At 34.9% G+C, this 17,553-nt stretch overlaps 1 protein-coding gene across 1 annotated transcript in view; it reads right to left on the bottom strand.

Annotated features, from left to right (window-relative positions):
- The window catches only part of Gabra1 (gamma-aminobutyric acid type A receptor subunit alpha1), a 48,540-nt gene extending 35,326 nt beyond the window's left edge, over positions 1-13,214 (bottom strand). Inside the window, exons 1-2 of the mRNA XM_027938702.2 lie at positions 13,141-13,214; positions 9,701-9,813 (exon numbers count right to left, since the gene is read on the bottom strand). Of these exons, the coding sequence (XP_027794503.1) occupies positions 9,701-9,813; positions 13,141-13,214 (187 nt within the window). The remainder of the gene's footprint in view (positions 1-9,700; positions 9,814-13,140) is intronic.
- Positions 13,215-17,553: the final 4,339 nt, after the last annotated feature.

Here is a 17,553-nt window from a genome sequence, read left to right on the forward strand (position 1 = left end):
CGCTCTCCCTTCTAATGTACTTCCCTTGTTACATACCCAAACAATTTTCTTTGATTTTTTGTATCAGCTGTTACAGTGAATGCCCACTGGAACAAGTTTCCATAAGAGGAAAACTCTGCATATTGCCTATTTCCTGTGGAGGATTCAACATTAACATCTTAATGTTTCTAAGAAATTATGTTTTAAGAAAATATAGTCAGTTTTTTTTTTTTCTGTTTCCCCAAGTGACTGGGGAATGCTACTTTAAAATGTTACCAAAGCTTTAGAGTAAATTGGAGGACAATATAATACATCATGGTTTTGGTAAAAAACAAAACAAACAAACAAAAAAGTCATAGTGTAAGTTTAGAAAACTCAGATGTGAGAAAAAAAAATCCCTGGATAAATAAGTAAATAATAAATAAATAAATTCACGCTTTATTCAAATCTATACTTCATGATTTTTCTCAAACCACATTCTCTCTCAGATCAATATAATTTCATTGACAAGGGATAGTTCCGGCCAAAATAAATCTTTCCCTGTAACGCACCAGGAACTCCCTGAGTGCTCTGTGGGGTCATCCTGCTTTAAGACAGGAGGTTTACAATCCCAAGTGCAAATGTTCGAGAGAGTATTATGAATGAATTTCAGCAAAATTGCAAATAGCAGCGGCATGGGTAACTTCCCTTCTTGGTAAAGAAATGGTGGCTTCAAATTAAGACCTTGTTAGGCCCAGGACCAGTTCTAAAAGGAGAATATTCTCATATTATATGCTATAGTTGAGATGTACGGAAATTTTTGAGGAATCTTCCTTTTCTCGAGGGCTGGGAAAGTTTACTGCTCTCCATGAGCTATCTTCAAGATTCCCACAGAATATCTATTATCTAACACCTATCATTATCTCCATCTCTTAACGAACATTAGAATCTAAATCATGTTTTCTTAATACCAAGAATTGTTTGACTTAGCACCAGACTCTAAAGTGTTATTAGATATACCTGGAAGGTACACAAGACCTTTCTGTAGATTACATGGTGAAAAGTCAACATGTTTTTGTGCTTCTATGTATTCTCTTTAAGAGCATACAACATGAGTCAGGAAAGTCAAATGAAAATTAGGTAAAATAATTATAGACATAGCCAAATCTATATATGACTGAACTCCTTATGTGACTAGGAAACTCTTTAAAAATTGATATCAAGTAAAATAAAAACAAATAACTTATCAAAGAATTTTTTCAATGATATTTTCTTTATGCTAATCTTTCCATGTCCAGCATAAATGAAAGATGACAGATAAGTATAAATGTACATATATGTTCAAGTTGTCAAGGGGAAAATATGGAAAAGAGTTATACAAAATAGGATCATGAAATTATGATATGATGAGTGCTATTAAAATTGTTGGAAATAGTTCAAAATAATAAATGTGTAAAGTGTCTGATGATAAATCAATCATATTCAGTCCTTAAACAACCACACCCATTCATTCAATGCTATGTTTCTTATGTACAGATACATACAAGCATATGTATAAACATGCTCAAGTGCTATATTATATATTCTAACTACTAGACAGCAGAACTGTTTTTACTAGGAATTTCCTACAATGTTGATATCCTGTTGATAAGTATTGAAATAACAGATGTTTTGAAGTGATAATTCAGAAAGATGATTAGTATCAGAGGTATAAATGAGAAAAGCAGTATATTAAAGTAAGTAGTAAGCACATTGGATTAAGATTCTAAGTGCTCAGGTTTTAACTCTGATTTCCCTTGAGAACAAGCTGCATGATTTTTAGGTACAATCCTGTAATCTCTCCGAATCTATTTTCTCATTCTTTGAATATCGAAATACCTATACAGTTGAATACATAGTTTTGGTGTGAAGGTTGAATAAAATTGCAATGCCAAAAACACTTTGAGAAGCATTTGTTGGGTGTGTTAATTTAGTCAATGAATGTTTATTTAGCATTTTCTGGGTCCCAGCTAGGCACAATGCTAAGTCACAGTGATATAATAATGAACGAAAGTGAATATGCTCCTTCTCTAGCATACCTCAGAGCGTTTCTTAGGGAAAACATATTTTTCCATATATTGGGTAGGTAGGTAGGTAGGTAGGTGGGTACAAATAGGTATAATTTTAAATATAGGTGTGCATAGACATATAAACACAGATTATTCTAATTAAATTCAGATAATTTTAAAGTATTCTGAAAGAATGTCCTTGAACTGAGATCTGAAAGATGAGGAAAAGTCATTCATGGGCAGATCTAGTAATGGCATCAAGGAAGATAAATCAAAACAAAGGATCTTACGTCAGAATAAATGTGTCATGTTTAAGAAAGAGAAGGTGGGCTATATCTGCAGCAGTGATGCAAATGATTATGGTACACGATGATGCTCTTGAGACAAGTGGGACCACATTTGAAGAGTCTTGCATATTTCAGAAAGCCACTGACCTTTATTCTAATGCTGCAGGAAGCCTTTGGGTACTGAAGTAACATGATGTTACTTGCAGTTTAGAAAGATAGAGGAAGCTATGTAGATAATGGATGGTAAGACTTTAATAAAAGAAGTGAAATGGAAAACAAAGAGGAGAGAATTGTAGTTGGTATATGTTAACAATACCTATCACCACAATTTGTTTAATGTGGCACTGGAATGTTTTCACTGGAAATGCTATTAATTAAGGAACTCAAAGAGTAATATTCACTAGACCAGGTTCCAGGGACCCATAACTTAGGAAGATCTATTGCTTCCTTTAAGCTACTCTATTAATCCATAGAGACAGACACCACATGGAGGCCAAATGGACTAATGTTAATAATCATAATAAAATTTATCTCAAATTCCTACTTTAAAATGTTCTTGTTTGGAAAGTGAAAGTACCCTGGGCTCCCACATAAACATCAATGTATATTTCAATGGATTTGGCAATGTTCTAGCACCTGGCCAACCTGCCTGGAGCAATGTTTTTTGCTCCCTGTTCTTTGTTTTTATTCTCTTAATGCCCTAGAATATTGGCATATATTCCCTGATTGATATATAGAGCTACTTAATTTTGGCTCTAATACTCAGCTGCTAAGTTGGGATATTAGATAGACAGTGAAGCTTCAAGATGCCTCATCAATCCTGCCTTTTGTGTTTTTGAATTCTAAGAACACAGATGATATAAGCATCTCAAGGAAGAAAGGTCAATTTTGTCATAGGCATTTATTCCATTTTCACTGAGAAATTTCTGCCTTCCCTCCTTACATTATAACATGAACAGTTTCTACTGAGAAAGGGCTAAACTTAACCTTGATGGGTTTCTTTGGGTCTATATCAACTTTGACCTAAATTGTACAATTTATTATGGTTTTAAAGCATTATGATTTCTGGCATAGTATTTTAGTGATGTGAGAATGCTAATATAAAAATCTAGGAGGAATATTCTATCACTTTAGGTCTTTGTTTTCTGTTAAATTTTCCACAAATAACAGTCTGTTATGTTTAGCAATGACATTCTTGTCTTAGGTACCACACAGAGTTTTCCAAATACAGATTTTTAGATTATGCCAGGAAAAAAAAAGTCAATAGTATATAGAAAAAAAAAAACCTGTTTTAAAGATCCCATGTTGGTACTAGAATCAAGATGGGAAATAGAAACTATTAAAAGGTCCAGAATAGATGCAGGAGAATAGAAACTATAGCCATTTACTGAGACTGGCCTTTAAACTTGAGTAGTATCAATGGCTTTATTTTATCTCAAGAAATTCTTGGAAACTACTTTATAAACAACAGAAATGGTGAGAGTAGAAAGTTTCATACACAAGCTAGAACATTCCTTTGGGTATCTAAGTTGGATATATTGCAAAAGCTAGATTCATGAACTGGCTAGAGAGCTTGGCCAGAGAAGGTTAAAAAGGTGCTTTCTGTTCATTTTAACAGTTCTTCTTGGGTTTTTGGTAGTTGTCTTTTCTGTGAAACTCAACTGAGTTATAAAATGTTTTGATATAGTATTTTTGTGAAACTGGGTTGAATTTGCCAAAGTCTGAGCAGCTGCTCTACACCCTACATTAAAATACAGTAGTTTCAAAAAGAAGGATGCTTGTGAGTTGAATTTTAAAACAGAATACTGAAGGCTATTTTCTGGAATAATAATAATAATAACTATAACAACAACAAGAAAAAGGGATTGGATAACCCAAAAATGTTTATATCTTATTTTTACAGATATTATAAGTGGAATTCTTTTATTTTATCTAACAGTAATATAGCGTGACAAAAATATCTTTGTCCTCTCTATTTTTGAAATTCTGGCTTTTAATATAAGCAGAAAATGCATGTTTTAAGCTTAGTTAAACATGAATATGAGGGGCTGAGGTTGTGGCTCAGTGGTAGAGTGTTTGCCTGGCACGTGTGAGGTCCTGGGTTCAATTCTCAGTACCACATACAAATAAATAAATTAAATACAGGTTCATCATGACTAAAAACATATTAAAAATGAATATGACTCTTCTTTCTGATCTCAATATCACATGGGATGCAAAATAATAATAAAAAATGTTTTAATGACATTTTATAAAGTGGAGGTAGACTAAATTTCAGTTTTAAAAAGTATAAAGCTGTATTTCTTTCCCAATTCTCTAGTGACCCAAGCTTTACAAATTTGCAAAAAAAATAAATAAGTAAAAATAAAATAATTCTCAAAAGTTAATTTTTCAGCACTCTCAACTTTCCATTTTTTTAACCTTTTTTAAAATAAAGAAACACAACCCAAGGTCAAGACTAATTACCTAAAAAGAAAAAAAGATAAAAAGTCATTTGCCAGCTGCAGAGAATTTTCAACTGCTTTGACTCATTTTAGGAGTTGTGGGATCTTGTTGTTTAAAATGGAGGTATCTTCCAATAATTGGGCTAAAGATTAGGCCAAAAGGTTTTATAAGAGTATGAATAATCCAAGATAAGGTAAATTATAAAGAGAATGTCTGTTTGGAGGCATAGATTATTTTTTTAAATAATATTTTAGTGCTAAAATCTTTGAGAGGAAATTTCAGCTGCAAATGTTCTTCTTACACTTTCAATTAACTGCTTAGATTTCAATTGCTCTAGAGCCTTCTCCCAATTATTTGTTTAGATTTGCTTAAGCAAAATCTAAAACAAAAACAATCAAAACAGTCAAATCTATAACATTTACAGCACACAAAAAAAGAAAACTGTAAATATTATGAAGTGTACAGTAGGGTAAGTTCCATTCTCTACTTACAATCCTATTCACTTCCTTATCCACTTGGCCACCCATCCCTCTGGGTACTTTTACACATTCATCTCTCTTTCCCTGGCCATCTTCATCGACGTGGTTTGATGATAACAACTTTGAAAGGCATCCATTGTTCTATACATCATTTACTAAAATCAGATTTAAAATTGAATTTAGCAGTAATGACAGTTTTTCCGGGAACTACCATAAACAGGGATGGAGTCGGGGGAAAGTTCTTCTGCAATCCCTACAAGTCCATCCTATTTTTGTTCCACCTAAAACTGGATGATTTTTTTCCTAATTTGTTTTTAGAGAAGTGAAATGAATTTGGTTATAGAAGAACATGTCTTTTGAGAGCTAGATGAGGGAGACTGAGCTCATGCACAGGAGGAAGGGGAACTCTTAGCTTTGTGACATGACCTGGATGATGACTGCGCTCACCCTGGCTCACACAGGATTCTGGCACATCTTAAACTATAGGTGGTACATACAGAAGGATAAAGAAGAAGGAAAGGACGTCATTGGAAGGGTCTTATTTGTCTTTGACAACCTGCAGTGTTTCTTCAGGATTAAGCTTTGGGTGTGTTTATGATTACCTTTTCCTATTCCCAAAGTGTGGAAGGAACCTATATGAAGGTGAAATAAATTCACCTAGATGTGTGCAGTTCAGCAGAAGTATTATTTAATTTTTCATGAAGCTAGAGCATATACAGGCTTCCTCTATTTATTATAAGCACAAGTAATAGGAGGAACCTTGGGACAATGAGTTCACTCAGAGAAATTTTGGTTTGGTCATGATTGAAAGTAAAAAGAGAAGTCTTGATGATCCCTGTGCCCTTGTGTCTATCCATCCTAATGGATTCCTCTGCTTTATAGTTTCATCTGTTTCTCTCCAAGACCTCAACCCCTCTCAATTTGCCTTATTCAGAATCCTTACTTCTATCTTTTTGTTTCTCTCCTTTTTTCCTGAACTTTTACTTTTTTATCTTCCCATTTTTCTGACTTCTACCCAGCTATATCATTCTTCTACAAGCTGACCTTGTTTTAGACAAGATTTTTCAAAAATAGTTTTCAGTTCCTCGTTGCAAAGAGAAAGCAGCCCTTCATATTGTGTCACCAAAGAAGAATATAATAAATGAGAGTGAATTAAACAGTGATACACAATCCCAATTTGTGTTTTCTGGCTACTGATGATTTTAATTAGAGTTTATTTAAAATTTTCTTCATTTACTTTGTGCTTAAAATATAAACCTGGTTGAGTTTTCTCTTTAGATTTTTCTAGTATATTAAATTTAAAATTCCACATAATCTAATCTAATCTGTTTTAACTCTCCCACCTTAAAAAAAAAGAAAGAAAGAAAAAAGAAAAGAAATCCTGCACTGGGGTTGTGGAGCCGTGGTAGAGCACTTGCCTCACACACGTGAGGCACTGAGTTTGATCCTCAGCATCATGTTAAAATAAATAAAGTGAAGGTACTGTGTCCATCTACAACTGAAACAAAAATTACAAAAAAAAAAAAAAAAAACTTTCCAGGATATCTCTTTTTATGTTATCCTTATATTTTCACCTTCATAGGCTGTCTCTTGACACTGAAAAAAATAGCCTTTTCCAATACTGTTGCAATATCTGCCAGCTGGTTTCTATTATCTGAATCCACCCCTTTACGTACTTAGGTCCTGGTTTGTACCCACAGCGCACATCCCTAAGGAGCAATGCTACACTTCTGATGCATTGTGTTTCTAGAAAACGAGTCATGATGAATGTGCACATACAACAATTTCTTATAATATTCTGGAGTCTTGGGTTATCATATTTTCTGAACAAAATATCCATGCTTTTTGAAGAGTTTTGTTATTTTTATAAAAATCAGACTTTTGTCATAATAAAGAAAGCAGACGGCAAGATGAGGCTGTCCTAGCTGTGATCATGAATCAACTGAAAGGAATCTTTTACCCTCTTAGTAACTAATGATAATTATTCAAGTATATAATAGTTTGGGTTTTTTGTTTGTTTGTTTGTTTTGTTTTTTGTCTGAAAGCCAATGACTCACATCAAAAAGTAAAAGGAAGGAGATTATTTTTGCAACAGGAATTTATCAGAATCCATGTCACACTTAAATTGACAGAAATGCATGGCAATCTAAGGAAATAAAAATATATTCCAAAACAGTAATGTTAAAAGATGAATTAATGTAGTCATTTCTGGAAGCAAATCTCCTAGTGTTGCAAGTCCTGAAAATTAGCTTTTCAATCTATGCTTAGCTTGGTTTACAACTCCACAAATCCATGGTTCTCCATGGTCTAGGTATACATATAAGGAAATGGTTCCTGCTCAGACTATGTTTGAATACTGAATTAATGCATACAGTTATTAAAGAGTTACATACAGTTAAATAAATATTAACAATCATGGCTTGTTATTTATATTTAGAACTATCATACAAATATTCAGCTGATCCTTGAAGAAGGTGATTGTATAAACATAAAATTGTCCAACAAACTGAAAACTACATACAAATCTTTCAGAGGATATTCATGTGCACACATTAAAATATTAAACAGAATTTCCTGAAGTAGGATGAAAGGAAATTCTTTATAAATGTTATAAAATTCTGCTCATTTTGTAGGGAGTGATATGCATCAGGAACGAGATTCAGTGAAGGAATTATACACATTTTTATGAACTTTCATAAGTCTTACTTTTTAAAAACTTACATCAGTAACCCATTCCTTAGTTCTGTATATACCTCCTCTATATGCAGTCTTTATAATTTACTTCAGATTTTATGCATCAAGAGAAATTTCCTTGGAGCCAATGCTGATGTTATGTATTCATAGACATTATATCAACATATGTACACAATCATGCTCTCTCATTTTGTGATACCCGAGGTCCAGTTTGTTTTTCTTTTTGGAGACAGGGTCTCATATTCCACAATCTGGCCTCAAATTACTGGGCTCAAGGGACCCTACTGCCTCAGCCTACTGAGGTCCCTCAGCTCAAGGGACCCTACTGATCAGCAGAGACTACAGGCACCTTCACCTGAGTCTAGCAACTTTAGGATTTTTTAAAAAATATTTTTCTTAGTTGTAGATGGGCACAATACCTTTATTTTATTTATTTTTATGTGGTGCTGAGGATAGAACCCAGTGCCTTACTCATGGGAGATGAGCACTCTACCACTGAACCACAACCCCAGCCCCTAAGATGTTTTTTTTTTTTTTTTTTTCAACTGAATGAAAACTAAGGGTAGAAGAAGTCTGATGAAATTTGTGTAGCATGTCCTACATATGAAATTTGAAATAGATAAGAATGGACACCTGGTAAGACCTTTGACATACATTTTAGTTGTGAGTTTTAAAAAGCAGTTTCTCTTAAACCTCTAAGACAGTAATGACATTTAGCTGCTTGAAAATAGACCCATGATGCACATCTCTGTGATTACACTACACAAAACATTTTTTAAATGATTCTAAATCCATGCTACTCTATTTGGTTGTAAAATCAGTGCTTGAGTCTTAAGCTTCTTACTCACTGTTTATCTGTGCTGTCTAAATGCAGAAGAGGTGTCTTTGTTATTATTGCCATTTAGTTACTATTTAAATATTACTATTAGTTTCTACAGGTGCTTTGGAAAAGGTGCCATATCAGCTAAAGCTGGGAGTCAAAGATTCTAATATTGTTGTCCTCTGTGACTTCAAACAAGATAATTAATATTCTTGCTTTACTTGTTTTACTCTTACAATATTCTGACTTGGTTTCAGTAATTTTTGTTTAACCAAGTATAATAGTTTGATTATTTTATTCAATTTTATTCAAATAGATGTATAATTTTTGGAACAATTAATTCTTATTGTTATACATATTTATGTATAGTAATAAGTTCTACTTTCTTCCTTAGCATAAATTCTTCAGTATTACCAATGAATTGATATTCCAAAAAAAAAAAAAATCACTACAGAAAATTAGGTTGTAAGTTCAAATGTATGGTTAAAAAAACACTACCATTTATCTCATTCACCTTTGATCCTAGAGATGATGGTAATCTAGCATAACACAGTGGATCAATATATATAAACGTTTAAGGCAACAGATTCAGTGTATCCTGTATGAATTCAATGCAGACTTAGCAAAAACAGGTGAGGCTGATGTAGTCTTTAAACTGGAAGGGACAGTGTCCTTCCCATTGCTTTCCCTGTATAATCAAATTATAAGAAAACATTGTGTTTGCCAAATAAATGTAATATCTCTTTCATATCATTATGAGAACTTTGCATCTTTTGATCCATAAAGTTAGGTGGACACAACTATCATAGGGAATTGAATTAACACTGAGCAATCTATTAAAATAGGATTAATCATTAAACTACATGGTACCATTCTCATTATTTTAACACTTAAAGGGAAAACAAGGCTATCATTAAAAAGATTTTCATATTATTCTTTAAAATAAAAAAATACAGTAACACAACCCACCTCCCAAGCCTGGTCTCAGGCGATTGTCATAGCCATCTAAGAGTCGGTCCAAAATCCTAGTGAAGACAGTGGTGTTGTCTTTAAGTTCATCTTGTAGCGAGGGCTGTCCGAAGCTGGAAGTAGCATAAAGATAAGCAGTGTCTGAGTTAGATACATGTTTCCACTGGAACTTCTTTCTGATCAAGATTTTCCTAGGTTTTCCTACTTTTCTTTCTATTGAATCTTTGAAAATTCCTCCTGCTATTTTTTTTTTTCCAGAACTGGGGATTGAACCAAGTGCTTCATGCATACTAGGCAAGCACTCTACCACTGAGCTACATTCCCAGCCCTGATTTTTTTTTTCTAAATATGGAAGGGAGAATAGAGGAAATGAATACTACCTCCTTACTTTCTGAATTCTCAGCATAATATTATGTCATAATGTGTATCTTCTCTGAGCAAGCAAAAATATTCACACATATTAGAAAAAAGCTGGGAAACTTCTCAAATTAAAATGTGTGTGTGCGTGAGAAAGAGAGCAAGAGAGCCAGGCAGTAAAAGATATTTATAAAAATGGTTTTGTTTTTAATTTAACATGTAGCAAAACCCTAAGTTTTACCTATCATTTTTTCTTCCAGATCCTAAGGATCTGTTTTGATTTTTTTTTCATATTCTTTTAAGATATTTAGATGAGAAGAAGATAAAAATATGTTTACATTAATTATATTTTAACTAATGTTCAAAATTTCATTCATCTTAAGATTTATGCTCCAATTTAAAAAAAAAATTATCTGATCAGTTACCTAATTGAGTTTTTTGTCATTGCTGGCCTTACACATGAAAGAGTCCTTGAAAAAGAGAAAGTTCAATAGTCTTAATTTATGGTTTATAAACTGTAGCAAAGCTTTAGTGTTTAAGAAGACAGCAATTTGTAAACAAAGCTCATTCTAGAACCCAGCTTTGTTCAACTTTTAAGCAAAACTTTATCTCCATGTTTTTGTATAGAAATAATTATTTCTACTTAAATTGTACTGTTTGAGGATGTAGCTTGTATCTCATCTCATTATCAGTCTTTGATTTTCAACCACGTCTTGACCACAATTCATATACTGTTTCTTTTATCAACTGCATTACTGTCTATGCTCCTTGAATCATATTTTATGTAATGATTAGCATGACATTTCCAAAATCCTTTGAGAGAAGCATTTTCTATCTTAGGATGGATCACACTCACTGATAAATTTCAATGATAGCTCTGACCTTGAGTAAAAAAATACATGAATATAGGGTATAAACTAAGGAACTTCTACAAATCTGTCTTTCATATTTCCTACTTAATACACTTTTTATTTCACTCTTGTGTGTTCTTATTACTAATAAGTATTAACATTCTAAAGAAGAATTTATTTGACAGTAGCAAGAAATACAAAGTATCATTTTGAAAACACTGTTTTGCAGGTAATTGATTTTGTATTAGTCAAATGCAAAGGCCTTTTTTTCTGAAAGTTTTATTTTAATAAAGTTATTAAAAATGAAAAGTTATCCAGGATATTAAATATGTTAAGTGTGTCCTCATGAAACAATTTTTTATTCTGCTAAATTCAACATTAATATCACACAGATTGAGGGCTTACTCTTTTTCAGTAAAATTAAACATCTTTTTTTAAATCAAATTTTCAATGAGTTCTGTATCTTCCAGTATGTCTCATTGACAGATGGCAAGAAATAGTTTTCTGAATGCAATTATTTACAAAAACTCATTGTCACAAAACTGACTGCTATGCTTGCATCTTTCAAGGGTATTGGAAGGTCATCTTGATAAAGATGGAAAAGAAATGTAAGCACACCTTAAGCTGTTATGAACTCCTGATAGACAGCTCTCAAGAAGAAAGTAATAAAATAGCAAGGAGGAAACAGTGAGATGGGATGACAACACAGAGTGCAGTTAAGTTGTTTGCACAAACCTTAGAATAAGAGCTGTCTATTACCTTTACCTGCATTCCCTAAGTTTTTACAGCTCATATACAATTCAGGAAATGTTTTTCTCTCTGGTTTTGTCTTATAAGTGTTTTCACAAATTTCTTGCATTGAAGTGCAAATACCAAAGGAGATCTCCCCTTGTCCCAAGAATATTAGCTCCCCTGTCCCTTTTAGGATAGAAATCTCTCTTTTGTGTGATTTTTTTTCTAATCAGGCACTTCATCTTTGCTTCTAATTGACTATGACAAACTGTAATTGTCAAAGTAAAACCTTAGAAAAAATATCAAAATTATTTATCTGGTAATAAATTATCCATGCCACCACTGTGTTTCCTAAACAGAATGTATATTTTGAGGAGAAATGTCAGTTACAGTACCTGATTTTTATTCCATATGAAGCACTATAGAATAAAACACTGTGCACTAACTCCATCTACAGGTCATTACAATAGTAACACTTCATATAATTTTTCAAAAGCAGTGAAGATCATTTAACTTCTCAAATTAAGAGTATCTGACAGTAATGTATGTCTTGCTCATCTGGTAGTCATATATACTATACGAAATGCCAAAAAAATAATAATAGACAACTTCTCAATTAGAAAACATGCCTCCAAATTCACAGATCTTTCCAGGATACTCTATTTCTCTCTTTCACTACTAAAGATTCACTTTCCGTTACATTTGAAGAAACTCAGGTTTTTAGATCTAGTTTAATAAGTTCTTATGGGCTACAGGAATCAAGTACACAAGAAATATTCAAGCAAACAAAAAATCACTCTCAAGTATTTGGTCATATAATTTTACTATAATATCTTATAGTCTTGATTGCATCATTGATCATATTTTGAATATGCTTAAACATTAATATTTCCTTTAACTTTTATATAAAATAGTTATGCTTAATTAGATAAGTTTGATTTTACGTAATGTTTGTAAATATTTATTTAGTATATTCCACCTTTATTGGTTATATAAATATAGTTTTGAAACAAAGTATGCACATGTATTCATAGAGGCATGATTTTCAAATTAAAAATATTATGTTAAACTTTCCACTTCTATATATTCACAAATTATCCTATGATCCTTAAATTGGCTAAAATTTTTCTTTTTGGAAAATCAGAGTGCATGGTATGCAGACATTAATTGGGGGAACTTTTTCTATGAATTAGGAAACCGCATGTTTTTTTTCAGTTACAACCGAATAGTGAAAAGTTCAATCCAGGACTCAAATGTTAAATTAATACATTTCTTAACAAAGTCTTAGTAAGTGTATTCTAACTGACATGCAAATAAGATGTTTATTTTTCCTTACTACTCTTTAGTCTTAGCTGGAATTTTATTGCACTTAAGTTTTTTTTTTTTTTTTTTTTAATTCCCTTAGTCATGAATTCATCCATGGACAATTGTCTTCCCCCTAATGGAATAAATGAAAAGTTACAGAAATTCTCATGCAGATTTAAAATAAAGTGTCCCCACCTTCTTCCAGTCAACGTGCTCAGAAGGAGGGTCCAGGCCCAAAGATAGTCAGAGAGACCTGGACTTCTCTTCATCGCGGACTTGAGCAGCTGAAAAGTAGAATAAGTAGAGATCAGTGTGTCTTGCAAGAAACATCAGGTTATAACCACTAGGGCTGACTGAGGCAGTTCAGATGAATGCTTTGAAGTCAGGAAATGACCTCACTGGAACATGACACCTCATTGGAAGCAATGGAAACCTGGACCATCCATTCTCCAATTTTCTTTCCATTTCTCCATTCAGAAATCTATCAGTACCTTAATTTCTCCTGTAAAAGAATACAAGTTGAAATGCTTCAGGTGACAATATTGCTCAATATAAAAACTGTGAGTTGTTTTCCCTGGGCTTTTTAAATTTCTATTAAAATTTGATTTATTCTCTTCTTGTTGTTTTGCATGAGAAAATTTTGACCTTTCTGATTTGAGTCCCCATGACTGAACTCCACATTGAAAATTTTAAGCTTCTATTATTAATAGGGAGAAAAATGTTTGGGGTGGAATGTGGATGGTTAACCTGCTCCATTGACTGAATTCATCTCTGAATTCTAGATGTACCTTGATTTTAGAAGCAACTGTATTTATCTCTTTATAAAGCCCATTGGAAACACACTGTTGAATGCCAAAGTCGTGCTTCTATTCTGTGTCTGTGATTGCCTTGTTAAATAAGCTCACAAATGTTTCTGTGAAGCTAAAGGACACACTTTATAGTCAAGCCATGTACTGATCTCTCTCACATACCAACCACACACACACAAATGCACACAAACATGCCCACACATATCTTTTAATCCCTTTCCAATTCTGCCAGGTTGCTGCTGAAAAATGTTTCATTCCAAACAGATGGAAGCTGGAGTGCTTTGCCTTGCATGAAAAGGGGGATCTTTTTTCCCTGTTAGGTAAAGTGCAATCCATCACTATTGATTGTTGAATTTAGACCTGGTAGTGGGATGCTGGAGAAATGGAGGAGTGCGGAAGGCTTACAGAATTAAAAATATACATAACCTATTTATGGAGTGCATTTCAGAAATTCAGTGCCCTACCTGGTTAAGGAGCAGATAGTCACATTTTTATTTCAGTGAACTGTCATTAATTCCAGCAATAATATGAGAAATGTTAGAAGTATGTTAGCACTTCCCTCCATCTCTACTCTTCAGTAGGATCCGGTGATTAATGAATTGCAAGTATTTTAAAGCATATTTTTTTCATTAGCCAGTCTATAGTTTAATGTAGTATACCTTTAATTATAGCTACAAAATGCTTTCCACACTCTTGGGGATCATTTAAATCAGTAAAAACCATTACAAACAGGCATGTAAGCAGTGAAATATAATTAATGTGTTTGGAGTGAAATGGTGTAGAGATAAGAACTGTGAGCCACATCATAGCTTTTACTTAATTTAGTGCCTGGTTTTGACACAGATGAGTAGAATATGACAAGAAATCTTGTATAAACATTATTATGTTAAAATATTGCATCTAAATGGCACAATTATTATTCACCCTTTCATTACTCTTCAGCATCTGTTAGGAAGGGAAAAACAACTTCTCTTAGCCCTATTAATTTTCTTTGATCTTTATAAAAAGGGGGAATTCCTGAAGGAATAAACACAAAAACAAAACAAAACCCCAAGGCAAGACACCATAGCTTTTTGCTTTCCTCTGGTATTTTTTAAAACAGAAAAACAACGCTTCAGTTGTTGGGTAAGAAAGTTTCCTGCAAATACAAACATAATAGTTTAAAAGAAACGCTAAACTGCCTCCTTACCCCTTTCCACCTCCAACCTTCCCCTTCCAGACAGACACTCCAAACACCCTTAATATCCCCTGCCACCCATTTCAAATAACAAGTTGAGTTTTTCATGTTCAGAATGGGAGAGACCCCTACACCAGAGGGCATTTTAGCAGCGTCCACTAGAAAGGAGAAAAGAGGCAATTTTTCATCCAGAATTAAGAGTGCCTTCCTGAGATGGAAGAGGGAGAGAGGATTTCTGTCCCAGCGTCTTAACTTTAGACCTTGCCCCCCAACGCCCCTCCCAAACTCACCCCAGCTCCCCCTGGCAGGGAGGAGAAAAAAAAAAAAAAGACCAAAACAACATGTCACCACCCACCCCGCGGAATAAATTCAAATCTGCCTAAGAAAGCAAAAGAGAAAAGAAGAGAGGGAGAAAATAAAGCTCCTAGATCGCTGCAGTTTTCGCCCTGAAGAAAAACATTCGTTGCTTCTACCTGCTACAGGCTCAGGCTCCTGTCCGGCTCCCTCTTGCTTTCTTGTTTTCCCACCACTATAGCATTTCTGTCTCCCAGGCTAGGAAAAGCCATGTTCAAAGCGCTGTAGGTCGCGGTCCGAAGGCGCACTTACCTCGGGCCCCCTCTGGGCACCGGATCGCTCAAGACCGGGGGAAAAGTCTGCGAGAGAAAATCGTGGAGAGCCGGAGCCGGCGCGAGTCTGCGAGTCAGTCGCGCCGCGAGCGGAGGGGCGTCCTCGCTCGCTGCCTCTCACTCACTCGGTCTGAGCCATCATGGACTCTGCGTGCTCCAGAGCTGAAGATTTCACACCCAAATTTGCTTCCCAATATCCAATCTGCAGCTATACAACAAAAGATTTCTCTTTACCAAGACAGTAGTAATACGTCCCAGGGCAAACCGGATGTGAAATAGGCGGTGACTTCATGCCAGAGAGATTTTATTTTAGAAAGGAAGGTGGTACCAGCCTCTGGATCTGGAGACCAATCCGCCCATTTTTTATATGCAGCACAATTTAACTTGCACCGCTCTGGCCCTAATCCCCTTCTCTATAGCTGCAGACTCAAATCCTTCCACAATCTGCTGCATGCATTCCTTTTGGGGGCCATGGAAATGGGGAAGGGAAGGGTAGAGAGGTTTGGAGACATGGGGAAAGCACTTCGGATCTTTTCACACTTGCAATTGACGAACACCCTATTTTAAGGTGTGCCCATTAGAAATACAACTGATCGGTATAACTGTTCCACTTTAGATCAAATATTTAATCACTGCATACATATGAATGAAAGCAAGCCATGAAACAGGGAGACGCAGGGTTACACGTGTGGAGAGCGCACGGTCCTCTCGCCTCTCTGGCTCACACACACTCCCACACGTATGTCTAAGTCTCTGTGTCTTGCAGAGTCATGATTGGAGAGTGACGGTAGGGAAGAGTTCTGGCCGGTAGGGAATTGGCCACTGGGGTGAGAGTCCTTCGCACTTTGGCAGGTTTGGAGCGCTTTCCAGCCCACCTTCATGGGTAGCTTAGAGGACAGCAGGAACACGCTCCTGAACCCGGTTTTGTTTTTTTTTAATTTTATTTTCCTGTAGGCAACTGCTTGTGTACGTGATCACGAAGAAAACACAGGCGTCTTTAACTCTGAATTGTGTTGGGTTCCCTGAAGAAGCAATATTTAACTTTAAACACATCATTCTGATCATTTCTAGGTTTGAGAGGCATATCTCTATTTCTGGAATCATTTTTTTTTTTTTTTTTTTTTTTTGCCTTGAACTCCATCATTCTTGGAATGGGAAAATGGGAAAAGGATGGAGGGATTTTTTAGAAGTCAGAACAAAACTCACTTCCCCTCCCCACCCCACCCCACCCCCACACACCCTGTCCTATTCTATTACACTCCCTGGTAGCTCTCCACCCACGAATAATTATACACTCAGGGAAGGGGTGTGTGCTTCAACAGCCTAACTAAATTTTCAAGGAATCAGGAATGATTGTGGTTCGGGTTTTGTGAATGGCTGTTTTTAGCAGAGTGGATGGGTGCTGTCTTCCTGGGAGTGCTTACTTGAAAAGACCCATACCACCAGGAGCTGTCCTTTCAGCACTTTCGTCCAGATTCGGTAGGCGGTGCTGAAAAGATGGGAAGTCCCTGTGTTATACATCTGGAGGAAAGGTCCAAGCCTTTGGAAAGCTCACGGGCCACTTTCCCTGAATACGCTTCTAGCAGAAGAGACTTTTGAGATGGGGCTGAGTATGGCTAAGAAAATACTTAAACAGTCCATATCACTTTTGGGGTTTTGATTCTACTAGTGCTCCTTGACCCTGTGCTGCAATGATCAACTTACAGGAATAAACTTAAGTAAGGTGATTGAAAGGTGATAAGGGACACAAAATTGAAGAGCAAGTTCAGAGGGGGGCTTAGGTACCTTCTGAGTTTTGAGGTGAAGTGTTACTAGCAAATGGTTTTAGAGATAAATTTTTGGAAGAGAGGTTTGCAGATCTTAGGATGATCCTTTCTGTAAGCAGTAGTTAGTTGTCAATGAATGACATGACAAATTCCAAAGTTTCCTTAAAGATATAGATTGAAGGAACATCACAACTTCCCTTTGTGGCATTACCCATTTTTTGTTTATTTAC

Source organism: Marmota flaviventris, chromosome 5, assembly GCF_047511675.1.
Source record: "Marmota flaviventris isolate mMarFla1 chromosome 5, mMarFla1.hap1, whole genome shotgun sequence".
Classification (NCBI taxonomy): domain Eukaryota; kingdom Metazoa; phylum Chordata; class Mammalia; order Rodentia; family Sciuridae; genus Marmota; species Marmota flaviventris.